This window comes from Anneissia japonica, unplaced genomic scaffold (genome assembly GCF_011630105.1).
Source record: "Anneissia japonica isolate Jap-2015-1 unplaced genomic scaffold, ASM1163010v1 scaffold287829_len2072220_cov186, whole genome shotgun sequence".
In the NCBI taxonomy this organism is placed as follows: Eukaryota; Metazoa; Echinodermata; class Crinoidea; order Comatulida; family Comatulidae; genus Anneissia; species Anneissia japonica.
In genome coordinates this window covers 1685531-1711703 of record NW_022716075.1, presented here as the reverse complement: position 1 = coordinate 1711703, position 26173 = coordinate 1685531, and the positions used below count along the sequence as shown (strand labels likewise).

Sequence of the window (26173 nt, the reverse complement as noted above, 5' to 3'; positions counted from 1 at the left end):
TTCATGAAGCTAAGGTCCTATCTTATTTCAGTTTCTTTTTGATATACTCGGGGTTAAAGATTTTTTACCAAACTCGGAGTTTATTGACTTGATTGCAGAGGACTTTTGTGACGACCCTGATGCTGACCTGTTTTGTAGTAATATCATTTTTGTATTGTGTGGCTACGATGAGAAAAACCTAAACAAGGTAATAAATCCCTACTAATTGTTTGCAGATGATAACATAGTTGACAACATTTGTGCGAGTTGTTTTGCTAAGCGGTTAAGTCAGGGGCACCGTAACCTTCAGCTATAATATCGGCGCTTATTCGAACGGCTCACTCGCCAATGGTTCAGGTGCTGGAACAAGTCTTCTCGGATAAGGACTTTAAACCCAGTGTACACATTCGTCTCATGTGCATTTTAAAGAACCTAGTACATTCTTCGAGAAGAGTAGGGGGTTATCCCGGTGTATTGGTCCATTCAGTCCCCTGCGTATATGCCACATAGGGTAGCGATTAAGTTCACTTATTGGCATATCCTTGACGCTCTTGCCTAAAGCAATGAAATGAAAAAAAAATTAAATGAAATGAAATAGTGCAGTGCATACATACAATGCACAATGCTCTATAGGCCTACACAAAAGTCCCCAGCCATTATTAACCGGAACAACCATGGTTTTCAATCCCAATCTGCTTTACGCAATGTGGCTTATTAGGAAAAAGGCGACCACCCTTTCCACCTTACCAAGGCTAAAAATACACTAAAGTAGTTCAAAATCATCTCATCACCTCATTCACCCTTCTAATTTTTTCATCGCCTTCGCACTTTTCCCTCATGTCAATACAGTATTTATACATAAACCCGGGCTAAACTAGGCCTACTGTTGGTCCTACACAACCCCAAAGTTTTCCTATCCAGAACTAGAGAAATCATAAGTTCGACATGAAGCCTGAGTCTTACAGCACTGTAGGCCTACTATATTAACATTTCTAGGGGTTTCATTTCAATGAATGAATGCAACCCCTGATATTTATTTTGTGTTTCCTTTCTCTAGACGCGTCTCCCAGTTTATTACACTCACTGTCCAGCCGGCACCAGCGTACAGGATATGGTTCATTGGGCCCAGGTACGATTATCAAAATAGTCAAGAAAGCTAGCGTATTATCTGAGTCTGACCAAGCAGGTATTCAATAATTGTTTAATACCGCCTTGTCCTGACCAACCTGGAAAAAATACTGTGGCTTTTTGTGGCAAATAAGGACAACCTAAAATACTTTAATGATGTTTCAAAAGGCCACATTTCAAGCGATAATAGAGTATATTAAAGAAAGTTAACTTGGATTTTTTTCCCGTTACCATTTTTATCGACCTAAAGGGCCTAAATAATATTACGGTATACAATTATAGAAAAGCATAATTTATGTAAAAGCAAAGTGAACAAAATAACATAGTCAAAGTAACAGAATAACAATACCAAATTATAATGATTTAAGGTTTGATATAAATATGAATTCGATAAATTTCATATAGGCCTAATATCCGAAGCCCTGTCCTAATTAAATATCAAGACTTCATTGTTTATGTTTAGTTAATAAAAACAAATTCATTACATACCGAATTATACAAAAAGAGTTTTTAATCATTATATATTTGCTTATAAATACATATTTCTATTATTTATTTAATTGATTATGTCTAAGTTTTATGTTCATCCTCTTACTTGTGTTTACACAGTTTGATGTACAATAAAAAATAATTGTTTAAAAAATATTACATTGTTAGATGGTGCATGAAGGGAAATTTCAGATGTATGACTATGGAAGACTTGGAAACATGAAGAAATACAACCAGGTAATACAATGTTATAATAGCAATGTTCTACAATGTTGTTTTAAATTTGACAAGTTGTTAAAATTCAACAAAGATAAACTAACAAAATGATAACAACATTAGAGTACATTTTCGCTTTACACTTCTAATATTCAATAATTTAAATATATAATGAGGTTTTTTTCGTATTAATCCTCAACCTGTTTAGACAACACCGCCTCCATATTCTGTGGACAAAATGAATGTTCCGGTCGCTCTTTATTCCGGCGGCGAAGACTGGCTTGCAGATCCTACTGATGTAAGCAATCTAATACCAAAACTTAAGAATGTAGTACGAAACCTCAAAATAAAGGACTACGATCATATGGACTTCATTTGGGGCATGGATGCCGCGGTGAGACTCTACCCAGACGTTATCAAGGTGCTAAAAAAATACTCAAATCAAATGTGTAACAGAACGGAATGCAAACTCATAGGGCATGGAAATTTTAGCACATAGGCCTAGGTCTAAAGCAGGGTATCAAAATTGAAAAATTGTCAGCAAGACAATGTTGAATTGTATTTCTATACGATATACTTGTTTTATCGTCTGATTAGCACATTCATCCAGACTTTTGCAAATGCCTCCCCCTCTATAATGTGTATCTTTCCTTCGTATCCCCCAAGGTACTCACCCAGAGCAACTGTTAATCATGTCGACCAAAAACAATTTTTAGAAAAAAAAAATTCTATATTTTCAGATGTTTAAAATATGGACAAAAATGTACATTTTATTGTAAATATTAAGTAATTGGTTTTATTTTTGCATTCGAAGTCGATTACACTTTTCAGTATTAAAAACCATCATTATGTTTATATGTTGTATTTAGTTTTAACTGTCTCCATTTAATTTTGTGGAAGGTGCTATTCTTTATAATACAGTATTATATCACAAAATTACTGTTTTGATAATAGCTAAAATATTATTTAAGTATGTAAGCCTATATAATTATCACAATGTTTTTCTGAAAACCACATTAAGGCCATGGATGTTTATGAGTTGGGTGTGTGAACTGATAAAACCCCAAATGATAAAATGGTTCCCTGATGAATATATGATGTTGTTTGTGTTTTGATTATGATTACGTCTGTATTTTGTTATTTGTTTTATAATGTTAAATATGTATTAAATAATGCTATGACTAGATTATTTTGTCAAAGCATTTGTAAAATGAAGAATAGGCCTATAAAAATAGAAAACAAAATGTGAAATCGATATTGCCAATATAAGCTGAAATTATAAGTATAACTTAGGCTTATATCTTTATAAATGTAAAACTAATCTTAATTTCATTTCATTTAGCTACAGTACTTAGAACGAAAATGAATATATTGGGCCTTAATAAAATATATATTGAGAAATTGAACCATTTTGAGTGTTCATCTGCACCTAATATTGCGCACAATTTTTTCTTGGCCTATTTGTTTTGTTGAAAAGGACATATTTTATATCAGGCAAAACACGATTTTACATTCTGCATTTTGTACACAACAAATTATTGTAGTGCTAACAGGTGCCATGTATTTCAATACCTTCGATGAATTGCCGTGATTCAAAATAGAATCGCTATTAAACTGATTCCACGTTAAATACGTCTGCCTGCGGTAGTGTAGATTTTGCTTGGAAAATATTCATACAGTACGGTATGATTGTTGCGTTCTCATAGTTACCGAGTGTTTAGTTTCTTTCCACTGTTATTTGAGACTTGTCTAGTTTATTGCCATCAGTTTTAATTACGAAAGAAATAAAAGCGGACACACACTTATACTTTTTCGGCGATTTTTTTAACGTGGAAAATTCATCAGGTAAGAAGACTACATGATAAGGGACATGTAAAAAATGATGTACGTTTTATTTTGTGACAGTATTTCCGGAATAGACTTCTATAGGCCTACATGCACTGTACGTTCATCAATGTTAGACTCAGTCTAAGCGATCGCTTACCGGTACTTTCTTTTTCGGTTCCTCTAAATTCTAGTGGAATCTGGGCCCAGAATGTTATTAGGCCTATAACGTTCACGAGCCTTGTGGTTAGGTATGTCAGAAAATGGCGTCGCAGTAACGTTATTTTAATTGTGAACCTACGTTATAAATACGTAGGCCAGTCCTAGACGTTCATATAATAACGCATTACTCGCTGGAATAGCTGTAAATCACGTGTTAATATGACACAATAATATAACCATACATATTTTTCCTTCTAAAAATTTCCAAAACCCTCATAGTTTTGTTTTCGTTTAAAAGATAGGCCTCTCTGTCAGTACTGTATCTTTGTTGTATTTTTCGACATAAGAATTACCAGGTGTCAGCGGAGGTAAGTAGTCAGGGTTTGTTTTTCCCACCAGAGGTGCAATAAAACAAAATATTTATAGAGTTTAATATATAATTTATTCGGAAACTCACTTTTATTCAGTGGTAACACTTCCAGGTGGAAGGTGGGGCCCAAAAGATCACAAAACAACACAATTAATATGTTGAGCACTGGTATTGATACGGTATCGTACCGTTATGTTATAATATGAGCAACATTTTCTTACTATATTCCACGGAGTCGCGAAGTAACAGAGTCGCTCACGTATGGAGGCCTATACCCCGAATGTAAATATCATTCGTTATGAATCTCAATTCAAAGTTTATTTGATGGGAATCTGAGTGTTTGCACCGAACCTCTGCAAACACGGTTAACCTAAGACAAGGACAGATGCAAAGCTTAGCGCTCAGATATAACCATGAGAACTGTCGTGAAGTAGATGCCGAATAAGACGTTTTAGAAATCGGTCACGAACAAATGTTTACATATCGATGAATCGTTCCACCCGAGTTATAATAAGAGAGGATTGAAACTAGATAAGTTGGTTTAAGGTGCTTATATCAATACACAAGTTAAACAAGACTGCCGCTATATCCTTGGGGAGGATCGGGCTGCAGGAACGTTACTAAGATACTAAGTATTGACTCAACATTCATGCTGCTAATTCTGGCGACGAACACGACTGTATAAAGTTGAATGCATAATTGAATGAATGATAATGCATTTGATACCAACACTCGTCCGTTCGCCCATCATTCTTCATAACATACCGTAGCCTAGGCCCATTTAAAATTAACTGACAAGACGCGTGAATCTGGTGCATTGAGCAGGTACTCGCAAGGGAAAGGTAAGTTGTAGGCCTACCTATTATTTAGCTGAGTAACAGACACACTTCTATTCTAATAAATACAATCCATTGTATTTCAATATCGTAATTGCATACACATTCTAGCAAACTTCCCATGACAGGGGTATCGGCTCGATGAAAATGTAAGCCTGTCACTGACCGCTATTTATAATTATAGACCTATAGCTTTTGAAAACGCATTTATATAGGCCTACCAATCAATAATTGTGTTGCGAAATAATATATGATGATTAATGGTGTATTTTGGTTAATTATATTTTTAGCTAGTGGCATGATTATACACTTCATACAACGTATCTTGTTTGTTTTGTGCATACACATTATAATGTTACCACATTTTCAAACACCGAGTAGGCCTAATATTTTTAAAAGAACACATAAATACCATGACCAATATTAAAAGCTTCTTAACAATATTGGAAAACTTTCTCTAACATAAAAATAACCCATTTTCATGCGTTCTTACACTCAGTCACTTGCACAATGAACCATGTTGGCTGATGGCTACAACGGATTAACGTCTCTTTCAAATGACAATACATAACAATATTGGAAAACAAGGATATGAAATGCATGTCAGTTTAACGATAATGCAACTTCGTAAATCTGGAGAACGATCGACTACGTTAGATAAAAGATAGCCTCATCTAAAAACCGTTTAGTACGCATTTATGTTGTATTTTCTTTGTAGTATGGCAGAGAGTAGTCAAGAAATCAGAAATTTCAGTGAGACTCCTCAAAGTTCCCGAATTGGTTCTCGAGTACTGAGTTCTAATTCGTCATCATCTGACGCAATTCGTACAGCGACTCAAGCTTTTCTGGATTTGGAACGCGAACCTAAAACGAACGTTACAAACTCTTCAATAATTCGTGCACAACTTACACAACAAGAAATACGAGATCTTAGGTTTGTTTTCGATACATTCACCAGTAAAGACCGCAGGTAAAACACATCTTACGACAATACACTTGAGATTAATTATAGGAATATAATGCATGTTTGAAATAATACAATCAAAAGTAATATGATAATACTGTAGGCCTAACACACTTGGATAATAATGAATTATGACAATCACATTGTCAGGGGCATTACTATTTATAACGATAATGAGGATGATGATGATTATAATGAGGTTGATGATGATGATGATGATGATGGTGATAATGATAATGATGTGGGTGGGGGGTGACCGATTAAGACAATACTACCCTAGTGGGATCCAAGGGCATGCCCCCGCGGAATTTTTGTTTTCTAGACGCCAGAAAATAACCTTTGAGGCGTTTTGGGCGATCAATTATTTCCTTTGTTTTTCTTTTTTCTTTACTTTCCAAAAAAAGTGGACAGGGTTTCCGTCCCTGAATGCGGAGGTTGCTGATATACCTCATCATGGTTACAATTATCTCGGTGATGGTGTTGGTGAAAATGACTATAATAATTATGATGGCAATATGATATTTGGCCTATTAAAGATTAGAATAATAATGATAAAAATGAAAAGTCCCTAACTTATAAACATCAATAAATGTATATACTAGCTTCGCATTTAACCAATACAGTATAATCATATTTTTAATTAATGCTTACATTAATAATAAGAGTATGTTTTGTATAAATATTTAATATAAGAATAACGCTAAAAAGAAAAGATCGACGTTTCGACTCCTTCATGGTGTCATTTTCAAGATCAAATGAAGTAAAAAATATACAGCAACTATAATCAATAGAAAAAAGCTAATCTACAATGTCAAAGTTCATATACAGTGGGATATTAATCCCTGTGTTAGATAAAAAGCTTTGCTTTGACACAGTCACATTGTTTATTCATACTGGGTTTTAATTGTCTAATAAATAGCATTTCATGAATGAGACAGTCAAATTTGTTCCTACATTTCTTTAAAATGCTGAAACATGACTCAATACTGCGTGGGCTGATATGATGGTCCTTAGCATGTTGTCCTAACAGAAATCTTTTATGTTCAGCAATACGTTGGTAGAGGTGTCGGTTTGTGTATCCGACATAACTTTAAAAGTGTCTTCTTGTGCTTATTGTTGTCTACATGGCTTCTATATTGTAGAAGTAATCCTGTGTCTGATGGCTTTCTATAAATGCGTGTGTGTAACTTGTTGAGTACTTAGTAATTAGCATTCCTAGGAAAGGAAAGAATTGTTCACAGCAGTTTCCATAGTGAAGTTTATGGCAGGATGAATGTTGTTGAGCAAGTCAAGAAATTGCATGGCAGATTCTGTGTTAAGCATAAATATTAGAGTATCATCAACGTATCGCTTGTAATATTTCGGCATTTGATTGCTAGATTCAAGGCGTTCCTCTATATTGCACATGAATGCATTTGCCATAAGTGGACCTAAGGGTGATCCCATTGCTACTCAATCGATCTGTTCATACAAGTTACTTTGAAATTGAAAAAGTTGGTCTTTAGTTGCAATATTAAGAAGAGTAATGAGGTCCGGTTTACTTAAGTTGAGTCCATAATATGTGACATTAAACCAGTTGTCAGTGAAGGATTTATCAGCAATAATTTGAATTGTCTCATCCAATGGAACATTTGTAAATAAGGAGGAAACATCATATGATACTAATATGTCATCGACGTTGATATCAGTAGAGCGAATATCACTAGCAAAGCTAAACACGTTATCAATTGTGTACTTGTTCTGGGAGAGTGGTTTTAACTTCTCATCTAACCATTGCGCTAGTTTATAATTGTATGTCCCAGTTGCTGACAAGGTAGGTCTCATAGATAGCGTCTCTTTGTGTGTTTTTGGTTTACATTAAACACACAATAAGCATTTCTGATTACACTAACTATTCTTACTGTAGTTGACGGTAGTCCTTGTTAGTTCGTCTCTATATTCCTCTAATCAGCTTCCGCATTACTATTTCCGTTTCGTATATTCAGTGCCGCTAACTCCCAAAATTACGTAAATTACACAATTTGCCAATGCAATTCCTAATTTGCATATATTGAACAAGATTTGCAAGTGCACGGTCGGGGCTTGTGTAGCACCTGTCTGATTGCCACGGTCAAGACAGCACTGTGAACTATTATTTAAATTGACGATGATGACGATTTAATAATTTTCATAATTTAACGATGATGACGGTATTGATTGGTTATGGTGATTATGAGTATTTCTATGGTGCTTTGATCGAACATCATGCTATAAACACACTTCTTAAACTACAGTGGGGTGGTTGATTATGAAGGATGATAAATGTTGATGACATGCTGATGAGGATGGTGATGATGATGTTGATGATAATGTTGTTGATGATGAGAAGGATGATAATGATGATGATACCACTGCGGAAAGCACATGACAGTAAAGCGATACTATTTTACTTATATGCATCAATAACTACTCGATGTTTGCCTCTTACCAGGCTGATCGAGGCCAACGATTTATACAGAGCCATGCGTGTACTCGGGTTTAAGATAAAAATGAGAAAAATAGAGGATGCGCTGATTGATATGGGACGTGACGGAACAAGGTAATGTGGTCGTGCACTCGTTTTTGCTGTACGGTGTCAACTATTAACTAAATTGTCATTGTTATATTTATGATACAGATTATGAAGTTATGTATTTATGATTGATTATTTTTGGTAGGTGCATTAACTTTGAAGAGTTCCTCGAACTAGTTGTGCATTATCAAGGAGAAAGCAGGGATATACACGAAGAGCTAATGCAGGTAAACTAGTATTACCGTATGTCATTCTACCATCATTGAAATACGCGATTAAAAGGATGCGTACCGTATACTAAGCATGTTGGCAACCGTTGCAAAATACATTGTTGATGATTTCGTAATTGATAACAAATCTGTACGACATTTTAGAGTAACTAAGCCATATTGTTATGTTAATTTATATAATAAATATTAACAATAATTCTCACAAATATAATATAATCAGATTCGCTAGTTTAATACTCGTCACATAACATTACTAGCACAAATAACAGCATTTGAAGCAACATCGGCATCAGGAACAGTGGCAACAACCAAGTTAATATTTTATCTTGTTTATTTTTTAGGGTTTCACGTTAATTGATAGAGGTGAGTGAAATGAAAACTTTTGCATCAGTTTACATGGAGTATGTTGTTATACAGAGAGTTCCCTTTCTGCATAAACTTCCATATAACTAGTAGGCCTATTCTTTGTTTTGCGATTCGATGTGTTTCTTCACACTATGTTCAACTGAAAATTTCATAACACATGCACATCAAATCGAATGAGATGCGTCATCTTCCATATCAAATGAAGCTACGCTCTAACTATTCACTGAAAATATGTAACTGTCTGGTGTAATATCTTCATTATAATGTCATTTCATATCAGAATTACATTTGGCTCGAAGTAGGCCTATATAAGTAGCTATACGTTTTGGTCCTACCTAGAAATACCCAGGATAAGTCTAATAGCCTATCCTAGGTCAGTAGTATCTATAATTAATAATAAATAATCGATTTCTTCTCTAATGTCACCCAAAACGGCTGTGGTAAAAAAATACGAACAAAACAGTCGGGTTACTCGTCACGAAAAACAGTGCTATGCTCTTGCAGGGGGCGCTCTCGCATATTATAATGCCGAGAGTGAGAAATAACATAATGAAGTTTATTACATTCATTGTAATAAGTCGTTCCTGTTTGTTTCTCCACAGATAAGCAGGGATTCATTACTTACAATGACATCAAGAGGGCTTCACAAGAATGTGGTCTGAATCTGAATGACAGGGCCATTAGGGAGATGTTACAAGAAGCCGACCAGACTGGAAATTCGAGGATCACTGCTAAAGAATTTATGGAAATAATGCTTCAAACACAGTTATTCCAAAGTCTGGTGTAGATTTTAACTTAAGCATTTATTCCAAAGGATTAAGGCACGGAACTACTTAGCGTACTCGCTGTAGGCTTATTGGTTTACATAGTATATCATGTATATAATAGAAATTTACGATGAGTATTGATTTACATAGTATATCGTGTATATAATATAATGTAGTAGTCCGTGTAATAAAAGACTGGCATCGATGCATTTTGGCGGTTATGTTTGGTTTATTTTTTAGTTAATGAGAGGATCTACGCCGAGTAAAACTGGATGCCTAAACGAATTAGGTTTCGACGAGTAATAATTATTTTGAATTTTGCATATAGGCCTATTAGTATTATTAGGTTTAGGGCACCTACAAAGAAGCTCCCCAGTCTCCACCGTGGACCAAAGGAGTAAGCTACTTATATTTACCAATTGTAAAACTATAAAGCGTAGAGCTTGCACCTTATTTTGCCAGCTAGCGCCCAGGCCCCAAATATACACAAGTATACAACTACAACCGAGTAGATTTCCTCCATTTAATGTAAAATAAAACACATTCAAATCCGAAAGCAAGCGTAGGATTACGTTTATTTACAATTTACAAATTCATAATTTTTAGTCCGATACAATCAACCGCCGAATCCATATAGGGTTCTTCCTTGGCGCTTCAAGGCGTATACTACATCCATAGCGGTGACGGTCTTGCGTTTGGCATGTTCTGTGTAGGTGACTGCATCTCTGATTACGTTTTCCAGAAACACCTGCAAAAAATCAATTTAAAGACATAGTAGGGTCCTCAATATATTGTAATGTCTACCGAATATTGTTTATTGGTGTCTAGGTATATTTACCTTTAGAACTCCTCTGGTTTCTTCGTAGATCAGACCGGAAATACGCTTCACACCACCTCGTCTTGCTAAACGACGAATAGCTGGCTTGGTGATGCCCTGGATGTTATCACGCAACACCTTACGGTGACGCTTAGCGCCTCCTTTTCCAAGCCCTTTGCCTCCTTTACCGCGTCCGGACATTATTGCGATGTTAAATTGCAAATAAACAACCTTCCAAAACTAATTGTGTAGCAGCAAATGCTGACTGGACACATTCTCCGTATATAAATGCTACCAATGAGTACGCCTCCTCAGCAACTGGCCAATCAAAAGCAAAGGTAAACATATGCATACTGCCACAAGCCAATGAAATTTCTGCCTACTTCTGGAATCGTACACCTGTATGCATAGTTGGATCGTTCTTTCGTATAAATACAACGTACAGACGTCATTTATCGTATTTAACACAGCGGCAGCATTGAAAGCACTACGCATTCTATACCTAATATCAATACCAGTACAAATTGATTTCAGAACATGTCTGGCCGAGGGAAAGGCGCTAAAGCAAAATCCGTCAAGAGCGTCAGCAGAAGCCAGAAGGCTGGTCTTCAGTTTCCCGTAGGAAGAATTGCTAGGTATCTCAGGAAAGGTATGCAACTGGTCTTGTTCCAAAAGAACTCTATCCTAGGCAGGGAGTTGAACGTTCAGAAAAATCTTTGGCCCAAAATCTTATATATTTTTGTATATTTTCAGGAAAATTTAGCCAACGTATCGGCAGTGGAGCCTCTGTATATATGGCGGCCATATTGGAATATCTATCTGCTGAGATTCTCGAGCTGGCGGGCAATGCAGCACGCGACAACAAGAAAAGCCGTATTGTACCGAGACATATCCAGCTAGCCATTCGCAACGACGAAGAGTTGAATAGGCTTCTATCCGATGTCACTATTGCACAGGTACGGTACTTAACCACGTTTTGAACGTGAGCAGTATTCAAATGAGCTTTGATTAGTGTGAACATTAAATATTTTAAAATCTCTTTTTATAGGGCGGTGTGTTGCCGAATATACAGTCTGTGCTGTTGCCGAAAAAGACTGCTACGAAAGCACGGAACACGGACAGCCAGGTCGTGTGAGCGTCGAATTTCTACTAGCAGTAACGAAAATATATAAGCTGTCTTTTTAATCGCAATAGGCTACAAATAAAGTACTAAATAACGTCTTATAAATCTGTTATACTATTAGTTTAGGCCTTTTTATCTAGTTTTATTAAAATATTTTGATGTAATTTTGGTGTCCTGCTTCAATTGTTTCGTCTGCTTGGTCCAACACAACACAACCCTTTGCAGGCTCTCAACTAAAAACAGCGGTAAATTTCAGGCGAGAATTGTATTCATGATGCGGATTAATCCGGCTACTATAACATTTACTACTCTCAATTGCATTTTTGGGACCGGGTCAAACAGATTTGGTCTCTAATTAGCATAATAAAGGCAATTGCTATGTTGGAATAGTGGTCTCTAATTACAGCTCCTTAATTGGAGGGGTCTTTAATTGGAGGGAGAAGTTTAGGTTTCCCAAAATAAATTCGTATGCAAAGTTGCATTCATTCCAATATTTTATTGACTGTTGTGAATAAATACACCAGATAACCAGTCGGCATGCGAGAAGTCCTTGCATTAGTGGTTGTAGTCCAGGGCCAGGAACCGAAAAGGTACATCCCCTGCTTTATACCGGTCATTTTTTTAGTTACCTAAGCTTCAAGAAATGCCTCGTCAAGCGATTGCTGGTTGCCAGTGTCTGTTGTAAACGGACTTCAAAGATAGGTACCGGGGTACCCGTTTTTGTAAACATCTTTCGATGTTGGTTATCTTTTTTGTTCAATAGGCCTATTAGAATTGATATGGGGTGGCGGTAACATTTATGCCCACATTTTTCCAACTAAATATATTTTCTTGTTCAAAGTGTATTATAATACTACATTTCCTATAATTTGGTATAAAGGACAATGTAATTACATCGTTAATTATGTCACATGAGGTAAAAAAAACAAAGTTCTATATAATATATAAGATGTTGATGATCAAATGATATCCTGTGCACGTATCCTTCAATATATAAGTATATTAAAAACGAAATAACATTCATGAGAACTTGACTACTTTTAAACATCTCCATATTATATTTTGCGTATACATATATACCGATAATATATATATATATTGCACGTGTTCCACGTGTGTTTCGGTACGATATATAATATATGTATATATATTTGTATATGTATATATGTGTATGTACATGTATATATATTCTGTATATATGAATATGTATATATATATGTGTGTATATATATTTATTCTGTAAATCATATGCAGTGTATTATATTTTCTATACTGTATTTATACTATACATGTACTATAATTATACTATATATAATATATATTATATATAATACATATATAATACGGTATTTATTATATATTAAATTGTTATTATTTATCTAGTTTATTTCTAATGATTTATAGTGCTTGCATATAGCTAATTTATAAACTTAGTTTGTATATACATACTCTATAATATAAATAGATATTTATGTAATAAATATAATCGGACAATTATATAATAATTATAAAAACTGAAGTGTAGATACCCTGTTTTCAGCATTATCATATTATATAGCTTTTAAGCCTTTTTCTCGAGCATAAAATGGACGCACCACCATTATTTCATTAATTCATATTTTCTAGTTAATTATGTACCACAATTGTGAAAATATATTTATTTAAAATTCTATCTATACATGGGTTTTAATATATGTTTTAATTTAACAAACTTTTGTCTGTGTTAACTTAGTTTTAACGGGATAAGTAAGATATTATCGGGAGTTTTAATATATGTTGGGTAAATTGGATTTTGATATTTGGTTGGTGACCTTTTGATCTCATGTGACATAATTAAAGCATGCCGTTACATCGTTCTTTATTTTGCACTTTATTACTAATAACAACAAAATATATTCAGTTGCTAAAAGTTGTGAGCATAAATATTATCCCTACCCTATATCATATAAATGCATTAAATTTACACGCCTATTTTCCGTTAGTTCATATTTACTAGTTGATTAAGTATTACAATTTTGAAAATATAAGTATTCCATAACATATAATAGCAGACAGTTTTCAGCATCATAGCTGGTATTTAAAGCTAGTTAAGCGCTTTTTCATTCATATCCAAATCCAATGGTGAATGCATATACAGTACTATAGACGCGCCATAACTCTGTAGTGATTGAAGCTAAGATGTCCGAATTTTATTTATATATGTATTTTTACATATGTTTTACTTCAACTACCTTTTATCATCATGTTTAGTTTTAACAGGAAAGTAAAACTATTATCAAAAGTTTATATATATATATACATATATATTGGGTAAAATTCGATGTTGATCTTTTGAAGATGACCTTTTGACCTTTTGTGACATAATTAACGACGTAATTACTTTCGCCTTTGTATAAACCAAATGATAGGAAATTAATTTTTCTACACTTTGATACTAAAAACAAGAAAATATATTCAGTTGGTAAAAAGTTATGGCCATAAATGTTACCTCCACCCCATATCAATTCTAATAGGCCTATTGAACAAAAAGGATACTCATCTTTTGATGTTGGTTTGCATAGCAACCAGAAATCGCTTGACTAACAAGGTGTTTCTTGAAGCTTATATACATATAGGTAACTGAAAAAAATAATGACAGGTATAAAGCAGGGAGGGTGCAGGGGGTTGTTCGGAGCCCCTAGACTATTGATTTTAATATTTTTGTACTTTATCGATGTATATAGCGCCATCATGCAGCTTATAGAGTTCTTCTCGGTTAATCGTCATGTACGCTTCACTTCAAACAAATATCTGATCGGAATCATAGTGTGGTCGTCGACAATTCGGACATGGGTGACCGTTACGGATGTCCGCTTTCTGAACACATCTAAAAAAAAAATAGAATCTATTTAAAACAGTGTTTTCGTTAAAGATAACAAAAAGTAATTACATGGGACGGGACATGACCCACTAGCATTGTATATTGCTGTTATTTTTTGATATAGTCATTGTGTGCATTTTTCATATAAGGGCGTCTGCTGTCAGTTCTGGCGACCTAAGTCCCGTTTATACGAAGATGTTGATGGTGGTTGATTAAATAGTAAATGCTGAATGCATTTTAATGTAACTTTTTATGTTTTAATCCTCCCCCCTCGTGTAATTGAAACTGGCCACGATCTGTTACAAATGAGGAATTTCAATTTTTGCATAAAGTGGAATAATAATAAGTTGTATTTACGTAATACAGGGGCGGATTTAGGGGGGGCGGCCCGGCCCCGGCCCCCCTTTTGGGAGGTAAAAAAAAGAAGAAAAAAAAAGAAAAAAAGAGAGAAAAAGAAAAAAATGATAGCCCAGAATGCCTCAAATGTTATGTTCGGGCGTCTAGAACACAAACATTTCGCGGGGGCAGTGTTGTCTCAATCGGCCCAACTTTTGGACATTTCTGGATCCGCCCCTGTAATAGACCGATTCATTTAGAGTGATTATTTTCCTCTGCAGACGCCATTGATGGGCGGGACTTCCGGTGGGGGAATTTTACGCATCTTGTGCTACGAATGTAAATACAGTATTGGAATTGTAGTAGGCTTACGTACAATATCTTTGTTGCTATCGTAATTCACACCACCATACATGAACATGACATGATATTCCACAGCAATGACAGCGAATTCCCTGAATGGATTTGTCTATATACAGACCGTGAAGGCATATATCGAACCCACTGACGCTGTCATCACTGCGTAATGACACTGCACACAGAACGGTGCTTGACACGCTTATCCCTGGTTCTGAACATTTCAGACTTGGTCTGAAAATTTTATCTCGGTCCCACAGGTGCCTAGCTGGGAAATCCTGTTGGCTTGAGAGTCGACAACCACCTCTCTACCCCACCATGACTGGGCCCCCCTCACAGATGCCCGTATAATAATGACAATTTTCTACTTTAGGAAAATACGTTTCTTGTTTTTTTTTTAAATATTAAAATATAAAAGACATCCAATATTTCCTCATCATTAAACATTAAATTCCCAACAGGCTGAACAACTTTATACGAGAGTAAAATACTAACTGGTCTATGAGCGCAATGGTATAATATTAAAAAGCATTGCGTGAAAACGCAGATTACGTAATTAAGGTTGTGGTCATTTACACGTTTTAAATTATACGTAATTACGTGACTTACGAAGCGTGACACACGTGACTACAGGCCAAAATTTTGAGCACGTTTAGTTTGTCGCCCATTACCGACTGGCAGACGGCACAGCGAAGCTCCATATCGTCTATGCATTTGTCGAACTCAACGGCGTGCTCGTGCGCCGACGTCGGGTCGTTGAGCTGCTGGTCTAACTGCATCAGTATCCAATGGCTTCGGAGCATGAACATCTGAAATTAATAATGATTGACAGAATACTCGTTACATAATAATAATAATAATAATAATAATAATAATAATAATAATAATAATAATAATAATAATAATAATAATAATAATAATAATGATGATAATAATAATAATGAGATTTTGCAACCTTACGAAAATGATAACGAATACGTCATTATCATTATCGTCATTCGTGCCTAAAACATTCTTGACATGAATAGGTAAATGTAGGTGAATATGGTCATTGGTTCATGCAAAAGGCATGAATCACCACGATTTAACAGATATGCTATTGTAGAGAAAGGGTTGTCTAAAACCGTATTCTTTATTGTTTTCATGAGCTTGCGAAACTCCTTAATGATAATTCAATTATGGGATTTTAACATATCATTGTAAATATCATATACCTGTCTCTTATACACATCTAGATGTGTATAAGAGACAGAAACTTATCTATTAGACTAAAGGCCTGTTTATATTATTATTATTTATCGTGTACCATAAATCGTTATCGAATCGTGCTATTGTGAAAACTTCTTTTATTTATTTTATTCCTTATATATGAACAATTGCTTTTTAGCATTTTATTGTTATCGTTGTCGTTTTAAGTATACATGAAATTATGTTGTACACATGAAGCCAAGGATGTATATACACACATACATATATCCTCTAAGAGTTTTATTTTCTGGTAGTTATACACTTACCTCTCTGGTTTTCTTTACAAGTAGAAGCGCTTTTGCCATGCCAGAAATGATCTGAATCTGCGCATGCCTGTCGCTAGCCTCGATGGCAAACCCAAGAGCTGATTCGTACCGTGGGTAACACGCCTAATTGAAACGAAAAAAAAACAGTATGTATTTAAAATTACCAAGTATATTTCGATAATACAGAGCAGAACGTGTAGCTGTGGCTTCATTATAATAACAATATTACCATTACTGATGATAAAGATAAAGAATGTTTAAATAGGTATATCTTATGTTTTCAGGAAAGAAAAGAAGGCTCTTACATCAATGTCTTTTGTTAATGTGTATAGGGTAGGCCGTTTTCTATTATTAAATATATAATAAAACAAGTATTAAAGATATAACTCTTTTAAGGAAAAATAAGTTTTTAACATGGCCCAAATTATATCACTAATTAAAATCAATGCATGTATTTAAGCCAGCTTGTAAGCAACATTTCTTGCATTTCATCTGATCTTTTTTCGTCCATACTTGTTTGATCTACATAAGTTATGATTCTGTATAATTGTGAATGATTATTATAATATTTTCCATTATTTACGTTTTTCATCTATTTAACTGCATTCATCTATTTAACTATTATATTCAAAGTTTTAACACTTTTTTTTCTGGCTTCGTCACTTTTCTTACTTTATGGTAATTAGGCCTATATTATTTCATTTTGTTAATTTTGTTATACTTTGTGATATTTTTGTTGGCCTATATCCCCTCATTTCACCTGTATACCATGTAGTGAACAAGTGGAATAAATTGAATTGAAATTTAAATTATTATAATTCTTTTGGGAAGAAAAAAGATTTTATTAGAAGTTTATTTAATTAAAAATTGAATATATTGAAATTTGTATTATTTAGCATCTGCTTAGAGCATTCCCTTAAAAATAATAAGGCACTCAACATCAAAAAGAAACATTGAATCTTTAAGGATTGTCAATAAATTTGAACAGCTGACCATCATGAATACGCGCCTCACTAACACATAACTTTTCATGGTTCACGTTGTCATTTTGTGGGACCATGATAGTAACTATATCAACGGAACGCTCCGTTCTTCCATGAACTTGAACCATGGAGGAATTAGTTTAGGATGCCGTCTCTAATTCCTTGGGAATTACATGGTCAAACTCCTCTTCTATTTTATAGAAATCGAGCTTATTTAGTCATTTCATCCATATTTAAATCACGATTTCACGTGGTTTGCTATGATCATAAGAGCTACCGGCGTATGCACGATTGCCGATTTCAGCTGATCCAGTTGTCAAGTACGGTACGTTACGTAATAGTAAGATAATTGCGATCGCGACAAAGAGGTATGTACCTTTGATCCTCGCTGGTTGTATCTCCATGCTAAAACTAATTCCTCCAACTGATGGAACGCACGGTTTACTGGCAATTTTTAGATGTGGATCTCACCGGCGGTACTGTCATCCTTCACAGTTGCTTTGATGATAGAAGTGTAATGAAATCACTCAAGTCTCCTGGTGGCTCTCATGCCTGCGACAACAATTGAATTGATGAGATCAGGGAACAGTTTAATGAGATCCTCTCAGATCCTACAATATACATTTACTACTGTATTTACATCGTAATGAATATCATGCCTGTGTTGCATTGCAGGACTGATAAATTGGATCGAGTTCAGAAGAGTTTGTGAATTTAAAAAAAGGGGGAAAAACATCTCCCTTTTCAAAATGCATACACAATTGAGAGTGGAATTAATTTTTGGAATTGAAAATTCAAGAAGTTACATTGTCCTTCTGGGCCTTAAACTTGGTTTTGCCAAATGTGAAACAATATTGTAGAAGATTGGATTAAAGTTATTTTTTCATTTGGCGGGATTGAACATTAATCTTAGGATTTAAACATTAACTACCAAATACAGCTGTATTCATGTTGCGTATACCTAAACTAAACAAGGGCCTATCAAGCAAAATTGGGGTATAGGTGGTAACTAGTAATTTACTCTCTCAGGGAAAAGGATAGATTTTGCAAGATTTTATATAATGCCCAAGGGTAAGGTTATCCATATCTTCATACCAAGGACTAAGTGACATATATCTCATCACTAGCTAATAGTGATTTTAATAATGTCTATGATTTATTATCTAATTGTCACAAGTGCGTGTAGTTTAGGTTGCCTCTGAATGTCACTAGCCTACTTAAACTTGACAATCGTAATGTCAGGAAGCAGTGAAATTACACTGTTCTCTGGTAATGTAATGTGAAAATAACCAGACACATCCCGTGCATAGGCTACACTAAGCTTTTTAGTAGAACGTGGGGGATAAGCGTATCCACTCCCTCGAAAAAGCTGGCTCCATCCAGTCGACCCCATTGGAAATGTTTGAATCAAAAAGAAATTCCGCTAAAAATAGTTTAAAATCACCTCATATCACCATGTTTTGCGAGCTAGCTTCTCCTCACTTTATCATCGAGCCCCCAAACTTCACTTTTCTCCCTTCCCATTATCTCCTACATTCCAAGACTCGACATGTGGTATAGGAAGTGGCCAGTTCCTTTCCAAGCTGCCTATAACTTCCCCCGTAGGCATATATTTCAACTAGACCTTTTAGTAGGAATTCTTAATTAATCTACATGGAATGACTCTTCGTTGAAACTTATTGATTGCCTGTCCGTGCTAAGCGATAATGGAAACTGTTTTGCCTCTATTCATAGGGCTAAAGAATTCGCTAATAATATCAATTCTAACACAGGTTCGTAGCATGCACTCAAAGACGATATGTTGCCATGCGACGACGCGTTTGCCTAATATTCTGCAAATTTTGAGTAGCGGTTTATATATTTGTTGTCTTTCAAATTTGCAGTCAATCTGTCACCAAAACCTCGTGTCCCTCATTAACGCGTTACATTTCTATGCCTTGTGTTAGTGTGTCTAAGCTTGAGTTAATTAAAAATATGCGTGTACAAAATAATAGGCCCCTGTTTTAATATATTATAACAGGCTTAATTTCATAAAATCGCTACACTTATTGTTACACACTGCAATCACCATACTGCGTATCTGTCCCCAACGCAATTCAACCGAACAATCAGCGTCGCCAAAAGTCGGCGAAAAGGTGTAGCGATTTATGTGTTGCATTTCCTTGTAACTACTGTATTACCTTAATAATACATTGACACCCTCTACGTTGTTTGCATCTGGGTTTTCATGTGTTAACACACAACAGCCATGTGTTATGGTTACTCCGATTCCTATTTAAAATAATGATGGATTTTTCTGCAGTAGCTCGCGTTAGGGATATATTTTTTGCGTTTAATTATGCGTTAACAATACACATTATTGAGTTCAATATAAGTTAACAATATCATTTATTGTGATTCAGTATTGGTGGATGTTTACCTCGAAATCTTTTTTCGTCCTGTGAATATCAGCCAGAATACATAGACACCTTGCCTGGACCAATCGCTCATTGAATTTGACTGACATCTTCAACGCCTCCTGAAATAGTCACAATAATAAATGCAAAAATGATAATAAAAATTAGAAATACTCATCACAGTAGTATGTTTAGTATAAGTAGGCCTGGTAGTAAAATATTAACTGTAGTGTAGGAATTAATGAATGAATGAATAAGATGAATGAATAAATGAATGAATGAATTAATTAATATTAATGAACAAATCAGTATGAGCAGTAAAATATTATAATAATAATTATTATAGTATATGATATAAAATAAGTGTAGGAATGAATGAATAAGATGAATGAATAAATAAATTAAATAATTAATTAATATTAATTGGCGAATGAATAATAATAATAATATTATTATTGATAGTAACTGTTATTGTTGTGATGGAATAATAGACAATAACTGGATTACACCTATAAATATTATTATTATTATTAATATTAATTGGCGAATTAATGAGTGAATGAGTAATTGATCGAATGGACAGACGGACGGACGGACGGAAGAACGAATGAATTAATTAATTAATGAACGAACGAAAGAATGAACGGACGGACGGCGGACGGACGGACGAATGAATGAATGAATGAATGAAAGTATGTATGTATGTATGTATGTATGTATGTGTGTACGTACGTATGTATGTATGTATGTATGTATGTATGAATGAATGAATGGACAAATAAACAGATGAATGAATGAATGAATGAATGAACGAATAAATGAATGAGTGAACAAAAGAATGAATGGATGAATAAATGAATGAATGAACAATATCATGATGTTCTTATCATCAACAATCTAATGATAATTCAATAAATTTATTTGCATAAATCAAATAAAGGAATCCAACACAATGTGACCTCCTCATGTCATTGATTCACGTTCGTAGGTAAACATCCCTCGGAACAAATCGATATAGGGAGCGTATCGGATATCCGAACGTATTTAGCCCTCCTGTCAATAGTAGGCCTCCACCATTCTGTGATCCGGCAATACTATCATAGTCATCATCATTATTATTATTATTATTATTATTATTATTATCATTATTAAAATTATTAATATTAACATTATTATTATTATTATTATTATTATTATTATTATTATTATTATTATTGTTGTTGTTGTTGATATTATCATTATCATTGTTGTTGCAGTTATTATTATTATTATTATCAATATCACCATTATAACAGTATTATTACTACTATTATTATTGTTCTTTTGGTGGTTATGTTACTGCCCTTTATCATTTACTTTTGTTATTGTTCGTATGATGTATTATTGTTGTTGAAGCAGATATGGGCATTATACAAATAGATTATTTAATTATATTATGGTTAAGCTTATTATTATAAAATATTAAATATTAATAGTAATGAATTTCGATGGTAATAATGAATTGATTAAAAAAAAGAAAACTTAACGACCCTGCCAGGATTCGAACCTGGAATCCCCTGATTCGTAGTCAGATGCCTTATCCGTTGGGCCACAGGGCCGGTCGACAAAGGATTTGTGCCATACCGAATCAGACTATTCAAGTTTTACTGTCAATGTTATTCTGCTTAGATATGATCAGAATAGTTAATAACTGTGTATTTCTCACTACTACAGAAGCTCATGTAGGTCTGTGTGTTTTGTTGCAAAATCGTAATGCGTCATTTAAAGTTCCATGTTCTGAACGATCATCGGGGACTCATTTTCAAAGCCCTCTCCAGATTAAGAAATTCGGAGGGAAAGGCAAGTCAAATATGCTTTTAATCCCGGGATTTCGCTACCGTGTTTTACAAGCATTGTCTGATGTGTCTTACCGTTACTACATACAGTGTTGTGGCCTAGCCAAGTTAAGACAATTTCACGAGAACGGCGCAGGCTGGTAGGCGGATTTAAAACAAATGGAGGCTCTGTGTCTCTCGCTATGAATGATCGTAATTGAAAACCTAAGGAGGACACTGATTTCATATCAGATGTCAATAATCCACTGTGGTTCAACGTATTAATTTGCGATTTCAAATGATTTTGATAATTTCGCCAGTGATGTGGAAATGAGCTTAGCGATGAGTTTTGAACGCCATTCTCCCATGCCGTGTATTATTCTTAGCAAATCCTACTGTATCTGCTACATAGCCTAATTATTCCGAGGTATTTTACCCGATAAAAGAACAGTAGCACGACTAAATAACTAAACCTGAATATTTTAGGTCCGTTAAATCTGGGAAAATTCTATAAGTAGTACATGTATGATACACGTACAGACGTGACACAACTGGAGGGTTCTTACGGAGAAAACCATCTCTGTACTTTGGTATTAGGCCTATGGACTAGACTAAATCAGTATCTCATCAATGATGCGTTACAAATTTTTATCATCCCACAATGGTCTGCACCCAGTTCTACTCCTCGGGCCTAAATCCAAAATTCGGCCAGGAGAGCGATGAATTCACTACACTTTCTTTAAATTAAAATGTTGCCCAGGCTCAATGTTATTTTTTTTTTGCCGATTTCAGACTAAAAATGTTCTTAATTTGTTCTTATTTTTACACACTTTTCAAACAAAAAATTCAAATAAAAACCTCTTGATATTTTACCTCAGCCTCAATTTTTTCTTATTTTGTTCTTAATTTTTAAGCTATTTCAGCCTCAGTGTTCTTATAAAATTAATGTGTTCTTTAAAAAAAAAAGTGTATGTGAATGTTACAGTGCGTATAAGGGCGGTCAAATTCACAGGGGGAAGAGATGAAATGCAAGTGGCACCGGTAACCGTGGTTCCAGTAAATTAATTTAATTATATTTACAGATAAAATTAATTTTCTAATGTTGTCACATAATGTGACAACTACTAATATCATTACGGTACTTACTAGTAGGTTTACCTCTTAGCAATATTTTACATACTTTTGGGAAAAATACTTTATATCACATAGCTGCTGTACAGGGGTGGGGGTGGTCAGGATTTTCCCGACGGGGTTGGGAGGGGAGGTCACCGATAAGAACAAAGTGGACGTGGTCGGGCGTCGCTCAAAATCATTGGAAAGTGGTCCAGGGCGAAGTCCCCGAAAAATATGACAATTTAGGGGTTTCAAATGCTTATTTAATCGATTTTAGAGCCTACTATATGTAGAAAATACATATTTTCTTTTCTTCCCGACGAATTTGGAACAACCTACCATTCTCAATTACCAATGCTGTCTCTGCCAGAGCTTTTTCTAATAAACTGAAAAAACACATAATCTCAAATTACTAAATTTTTCTGTGGTTGAAATTCGTCGTGCTGTTATGTATTGAGCTGCTTTTTCTCCCTTTTTTTCAGGCCTGCCCAACACAAAATGTTTGTTTTTGCAAACAATTTCTCGGATCCTGGCCTTCTTCCAATTTTTGTACTTTTTGTATTTGCAATTTTGTATTTTCAAGTGCCTTTGGAAGAAAATAAATGTTCTGTTGAATTGAATTGAATTATGGGGTTTTCCCCCAAACGGGGGAGCCAGCTCTCCCTGACGGGAGCCCTGACCCCCGCCTCTGCTGGCGCCACCCCTGCTTCTGTATCGTTAATCTATTGCGCGACACGCCATGGTACTGCAGGGCATACTTCTACTACTTATGACTGGCAATTCTTACCCATCTAAGACGGGCGAAATAATGCATCTCAATAGCGTTTTTCAGGATGTATGCTTTTAGGTGGCTGCGATTGAAATATACATCAGATATGGTTCATTCTTGGAAATTAATTTGAACAGTTACACTAAACTGGTGTGTGGTGTTCACGGGCACCAAACTGCCTATTCCTCTTAATGCTTTATTTGAATTCACTTATGTTTTTATTAAAATTTCACCAAAGACAATGGGCTTAGAGTATATCTTTATATATGAGCCCCACGACTCCGAATGAATGAAGTTTCAACGCCAAGGCCCAGAGAAACTATCCAGACTTGCTGGACGTTAGTGAGGTTGTTCCTGAGACGACCACCCCCTCCCCACCACTGTGCTATGGCCCGGCTTGCAAACTGCTCACTCGGTCAAGCAAAGGTGTATTCTCCCTGACAGAGTAAACATTATAAATTTTAATCGCACATCGTTAACTTCAGACAAGCTACTGATAGATGCAATCTGTATGGTATTTTATACTTCACTTGCGATGCAAAATAACGATGTCGCCCATTACAGCATATGTTTATTGTTCCTGATGAATGATCTTGGTGATATATTTGTTTTTGTTGTGAAAGAAGTAGGCCTAGATTATATATATATATATATATATATATATATATATATATATTTCATCATAGTTGTCACTACACAACCACCATTACCATTATTGTTATCAACTAGGTCTATTATTATTACTCATCATCATCATTATCATTATTATTATTATTATTAATATTTTTATTATCATTGTTATTATTATGAGAAATTGTTAATGCTATTCTGACAAACAATTGGTGCTTAAGTGGTAGGGATGATATAGATATTTAGAACGCGGATATTGTGGTTTCCTCCAAACTTTATTATAAATAGGCCTATATCGCAAGGAAAAAACGCGATACTACATAGGATGCGAGATGGCACCATGATTCTTGTTTGTTTTGGTTTCATTATCTAATACTTACATGAGGAATAGTAAAAAACTTCATACTCTATAAAAAAAAAACATAATGACATCTTCATTGCTCCGCAATATCAACGAATACATTGTGCTACCAGCACAATTGCGTAGGATCGTAAAGTCTCATATAGTGTTTTAGTGAAGAGTGTTATAAAGGGCGGCTCATGTTGTACAACAATAATAACAATAACCTTCTTAAAAGTTCAGTCATCCCAAGAAGCTGTAGGGTTTGCAGACTGAAAAAAAATAAAATCGACCTTAGTGTTTGGTTTGCGAGAAATTCACGAAAAAAGATCAACCCGTTTTTTTTTAAAGCAAAAATACTATTTTACGATTAAATGCGGGTAGGCCTACATGTTCTAGCAAGCTACCGTCCTCCCACGTGGGTTTTCTCATCTCGTCTTAGGTACGTGTTACGTTACGTCATAGACAAGAAATGTATTTTTTTATTATTGGAATTTGCTATTTCATTTAGGCCTATTGAATTGAATTAGCCCTAATGATGATTTATATAAAATTTAAAGTCCATCTTACCCTCCTCAGGACTATGTTTTTTTACAATGTTGTGCTTTTTTATATATTTCTATAATTATAGACAGTCCATGGTCAATGGCTAAAAATAGTAACCATAAATATAGTATCTCTTCATATTCAAAGTATGCATAATTTAATTTATAAAATAAGCTCAAACCTGTGTTTAAATTTTAACAAATACAACACGTTGTTGACAATATCTACCAACATACATATGGTACATTGAAGTATTTTATTTTAATATTGTATCGTACCATCCGTGTGTTTATAGTATCCAAATTTCACCATTACATTATTTTGAGGCCTGCATTAAATACTGTGGATCGATATGATGTAGGCGTACCTATGTCTAACAGATGTATGTACAGACATGGACGATTGTACCATATGCTTTTCTTGTAGACCTAGGCCTATACGGTCACATTGCAGGCATCCAGGTTTAGACGGAAGCGCTGCGTATGCTTTCAGTGAACGGATAGGCCTAAACTCGAAATCTTCTTGCGCTAATGCTTTATACAAATTACATACAGTATTATTATATAGGATATATATATATATATATATATATATATACATATATATATAAATTATGCTAATGCTTCATACAAATTGCATGCAGTATATATAGGGCCTATATATATATATAGGCTATATCAATCTATATATATG

General features: G+C 34.7%; 5 protein-coding genes and 1 non-coding gene across 7 annotated transcripts in view; 3 read left to right on the top strand and 3 right to left on the bottom strand.

Annotated features, from left to right (window-relative positions):
- Positions 1-3245, top strand: part of LOC117109576 (gastric triacylglycerol lipase-like) — an 11569-nt gene extending 8324 nt beyond the window's left edge. The window contains exons 5-8 of the mRNA XM_033251943.1: positions 32-187; positions 1037-1108; positions 1765-1833; positions 2021-3245. Coding sequence (XP_033107834.1) covers positions 32-187; positions 1037-1108; positions 1765-1833; positions 2021-2311 — 588 coding nt within the window. The 3' untranslated portion in view covers positions 2312-3245. The remainder of the gene's footprint in view (positions 1-31; positions 188-1036; positions 1109-1764; positions 1834-2020) is intronic.
- Positions 3246-3397: 152 nt separating this feature from the next.
- On the top strand, positions 3398-10542 carry LOC117109577 (caltractin-like). 2 transcript variants are annotated; one of them, XM_033251945.1, is made up of 6 exons: positions 3398-3657; positions 5723-5974; positions 8439-8546; positions 8665-8746; positions 9091-9112; positions 9718-10542. In XM_033251945.1, the coding sequence occupies exons 2-6, from the start codon at positions 5724-5726 to the stop codon at positions 9900-9902; spliced, it is 648 nt and encodes a 215-aa protein (XP_033107836.1). In that variant the 5' UTR covers positions 3398-3657; position 5723; the 3' UTR covers positions 9903-10542. The 2 variants fall into 2 exon arrangements, with proteins under 2 accessions (XP_033107836.1, XP_033107835.1); XM_033251944.1 differs by lacking the exon at positions 3398-3657 and adding an exon at positions 4741-5010.
- On the bottom strand, positions 10392-10967 carry LOC117109579 (histone H4). The gene is made up of 2 exons (XM_033251947.1): positions 10721-10967; positions 10392-10630 (listed from the first exon to the last, which is right to left on the bottom strand). The coding sequence occupies exons 1-2, from the start codon at positions 10898-10900 to the stop codon at positions 10499-10501; spliced, it is 312 nt and encodes a 103-aa protein (XP_033107838.1). The 5' UTR covers positions 10901-10967; the 3' UTR covers positions 10392-10498.
- A 183-nt stretch (positions 10968-11150) lies between these two features.
- On the top strand, positions 11151-11985 carry LOC117109578 (late histone H2A.2.2-like). Its single transcript, XM_033251946.1, has 3 exons — positions 11151-11348; positions 11453-11655; positions 11748-11985. Exons 1-3 carry the CDS (start codon positions 11237-11239, stop codon positions 11832-11834), a joined length of 402 nt encoding a protein of 133 aa, XP_033107837.1. The 5' UTR covers positions 11151-11236; the 3' UTR covers positions 11835-11985.
- Positions 11986-13173: 1188 nt separating this feature from the next.
- Positions 13174-26173, bottom strand: part of LOC117109566 (43 kDa receptor-associated protein of the synapse-like) — a 15029-nt gene continuing 2029 nt past the window's right edge. The window contains exons 2-5 of the mRNA XM_033251934.1: positions 20292-20390; positions 16890-17012; positions 15985-16184; positions 13174-14688 (exon numbers count right to left, since the gene is read on the bottom strand). Coding sequence (XP_033107825.1) covers positions 14601-14688; positions 15985-16184; positions 16890-17012; positions 20292-20390 — 510 coding nt within the window. The 3' untranslated portion in view covers positions 13174-14600. The remainder of the gene's footprint in view (positions 14689-15984; positions 16185-16889; positions 17013-20291; positions 20391-26173) is intronic.
- Positions 21794-21866, bottom strand: Trnar-acg. The gene has a single exon. It is a non-coding gene; the product is annotated as a tRNA-Arg (tRNA).

Coding starts and splice junctions, on each gene's coding strand:
- LOC117109579 (XM_033251947.1), bottom strand. CDS start 10,900: ATGTCCGGACGCGGTAAAGGAGGCAAAGGGCTTGGAAAAGGAGGCGCT. Junction 10,631..10,720: donor AAACCAGAGGAGTTCTAAAG/GTAAATATACCT, acceptor GATTTTTTGCAG/GTGTTTCTGGAAAACGTAAT.
- LOC117109578 (XM_033251946.1), top strand. CDS start 11,237: ATGTCTGGCCGAGGGAAAGGCGCTAAAGCAAAATCCGTCAAGAGCGTC. Junction 11,349..11,452: donor TGCTAGGTATCTCAGGAAAG/GTATGCAACTGG, acceptor GTATATTTTCAG/GAAAATTTAGCCAACGTATC. Junction 11,656..11,747: donor CCGATGTCACTATTGCACAG/GTACGGTACTTA, acceptor CTCTTTTTATAG/GGCGGTGTGTTGCCGAATAT.
- LOC117109577 (XM_033251945.1), top strand. CDS start 5,724: ATGGCAGAGAGTAGTCAAGAAATCAGAAATTTCAGTGAGACTCCTCAA. Junction 8,547..8,664: donor ATGGGACGTGACGGAACAAG/GTAATGTGGTCG, acceptor TATTTTTGGTAG/GTGCATTAACTTTGAAGAGT. Junction 8,747..9,090: donor TACACGAAGAGCTAATGCAG/GTAAACTAGTAT, acceptor TTTATTTTTTAG/GGTTTCACGTTAATTGATAG.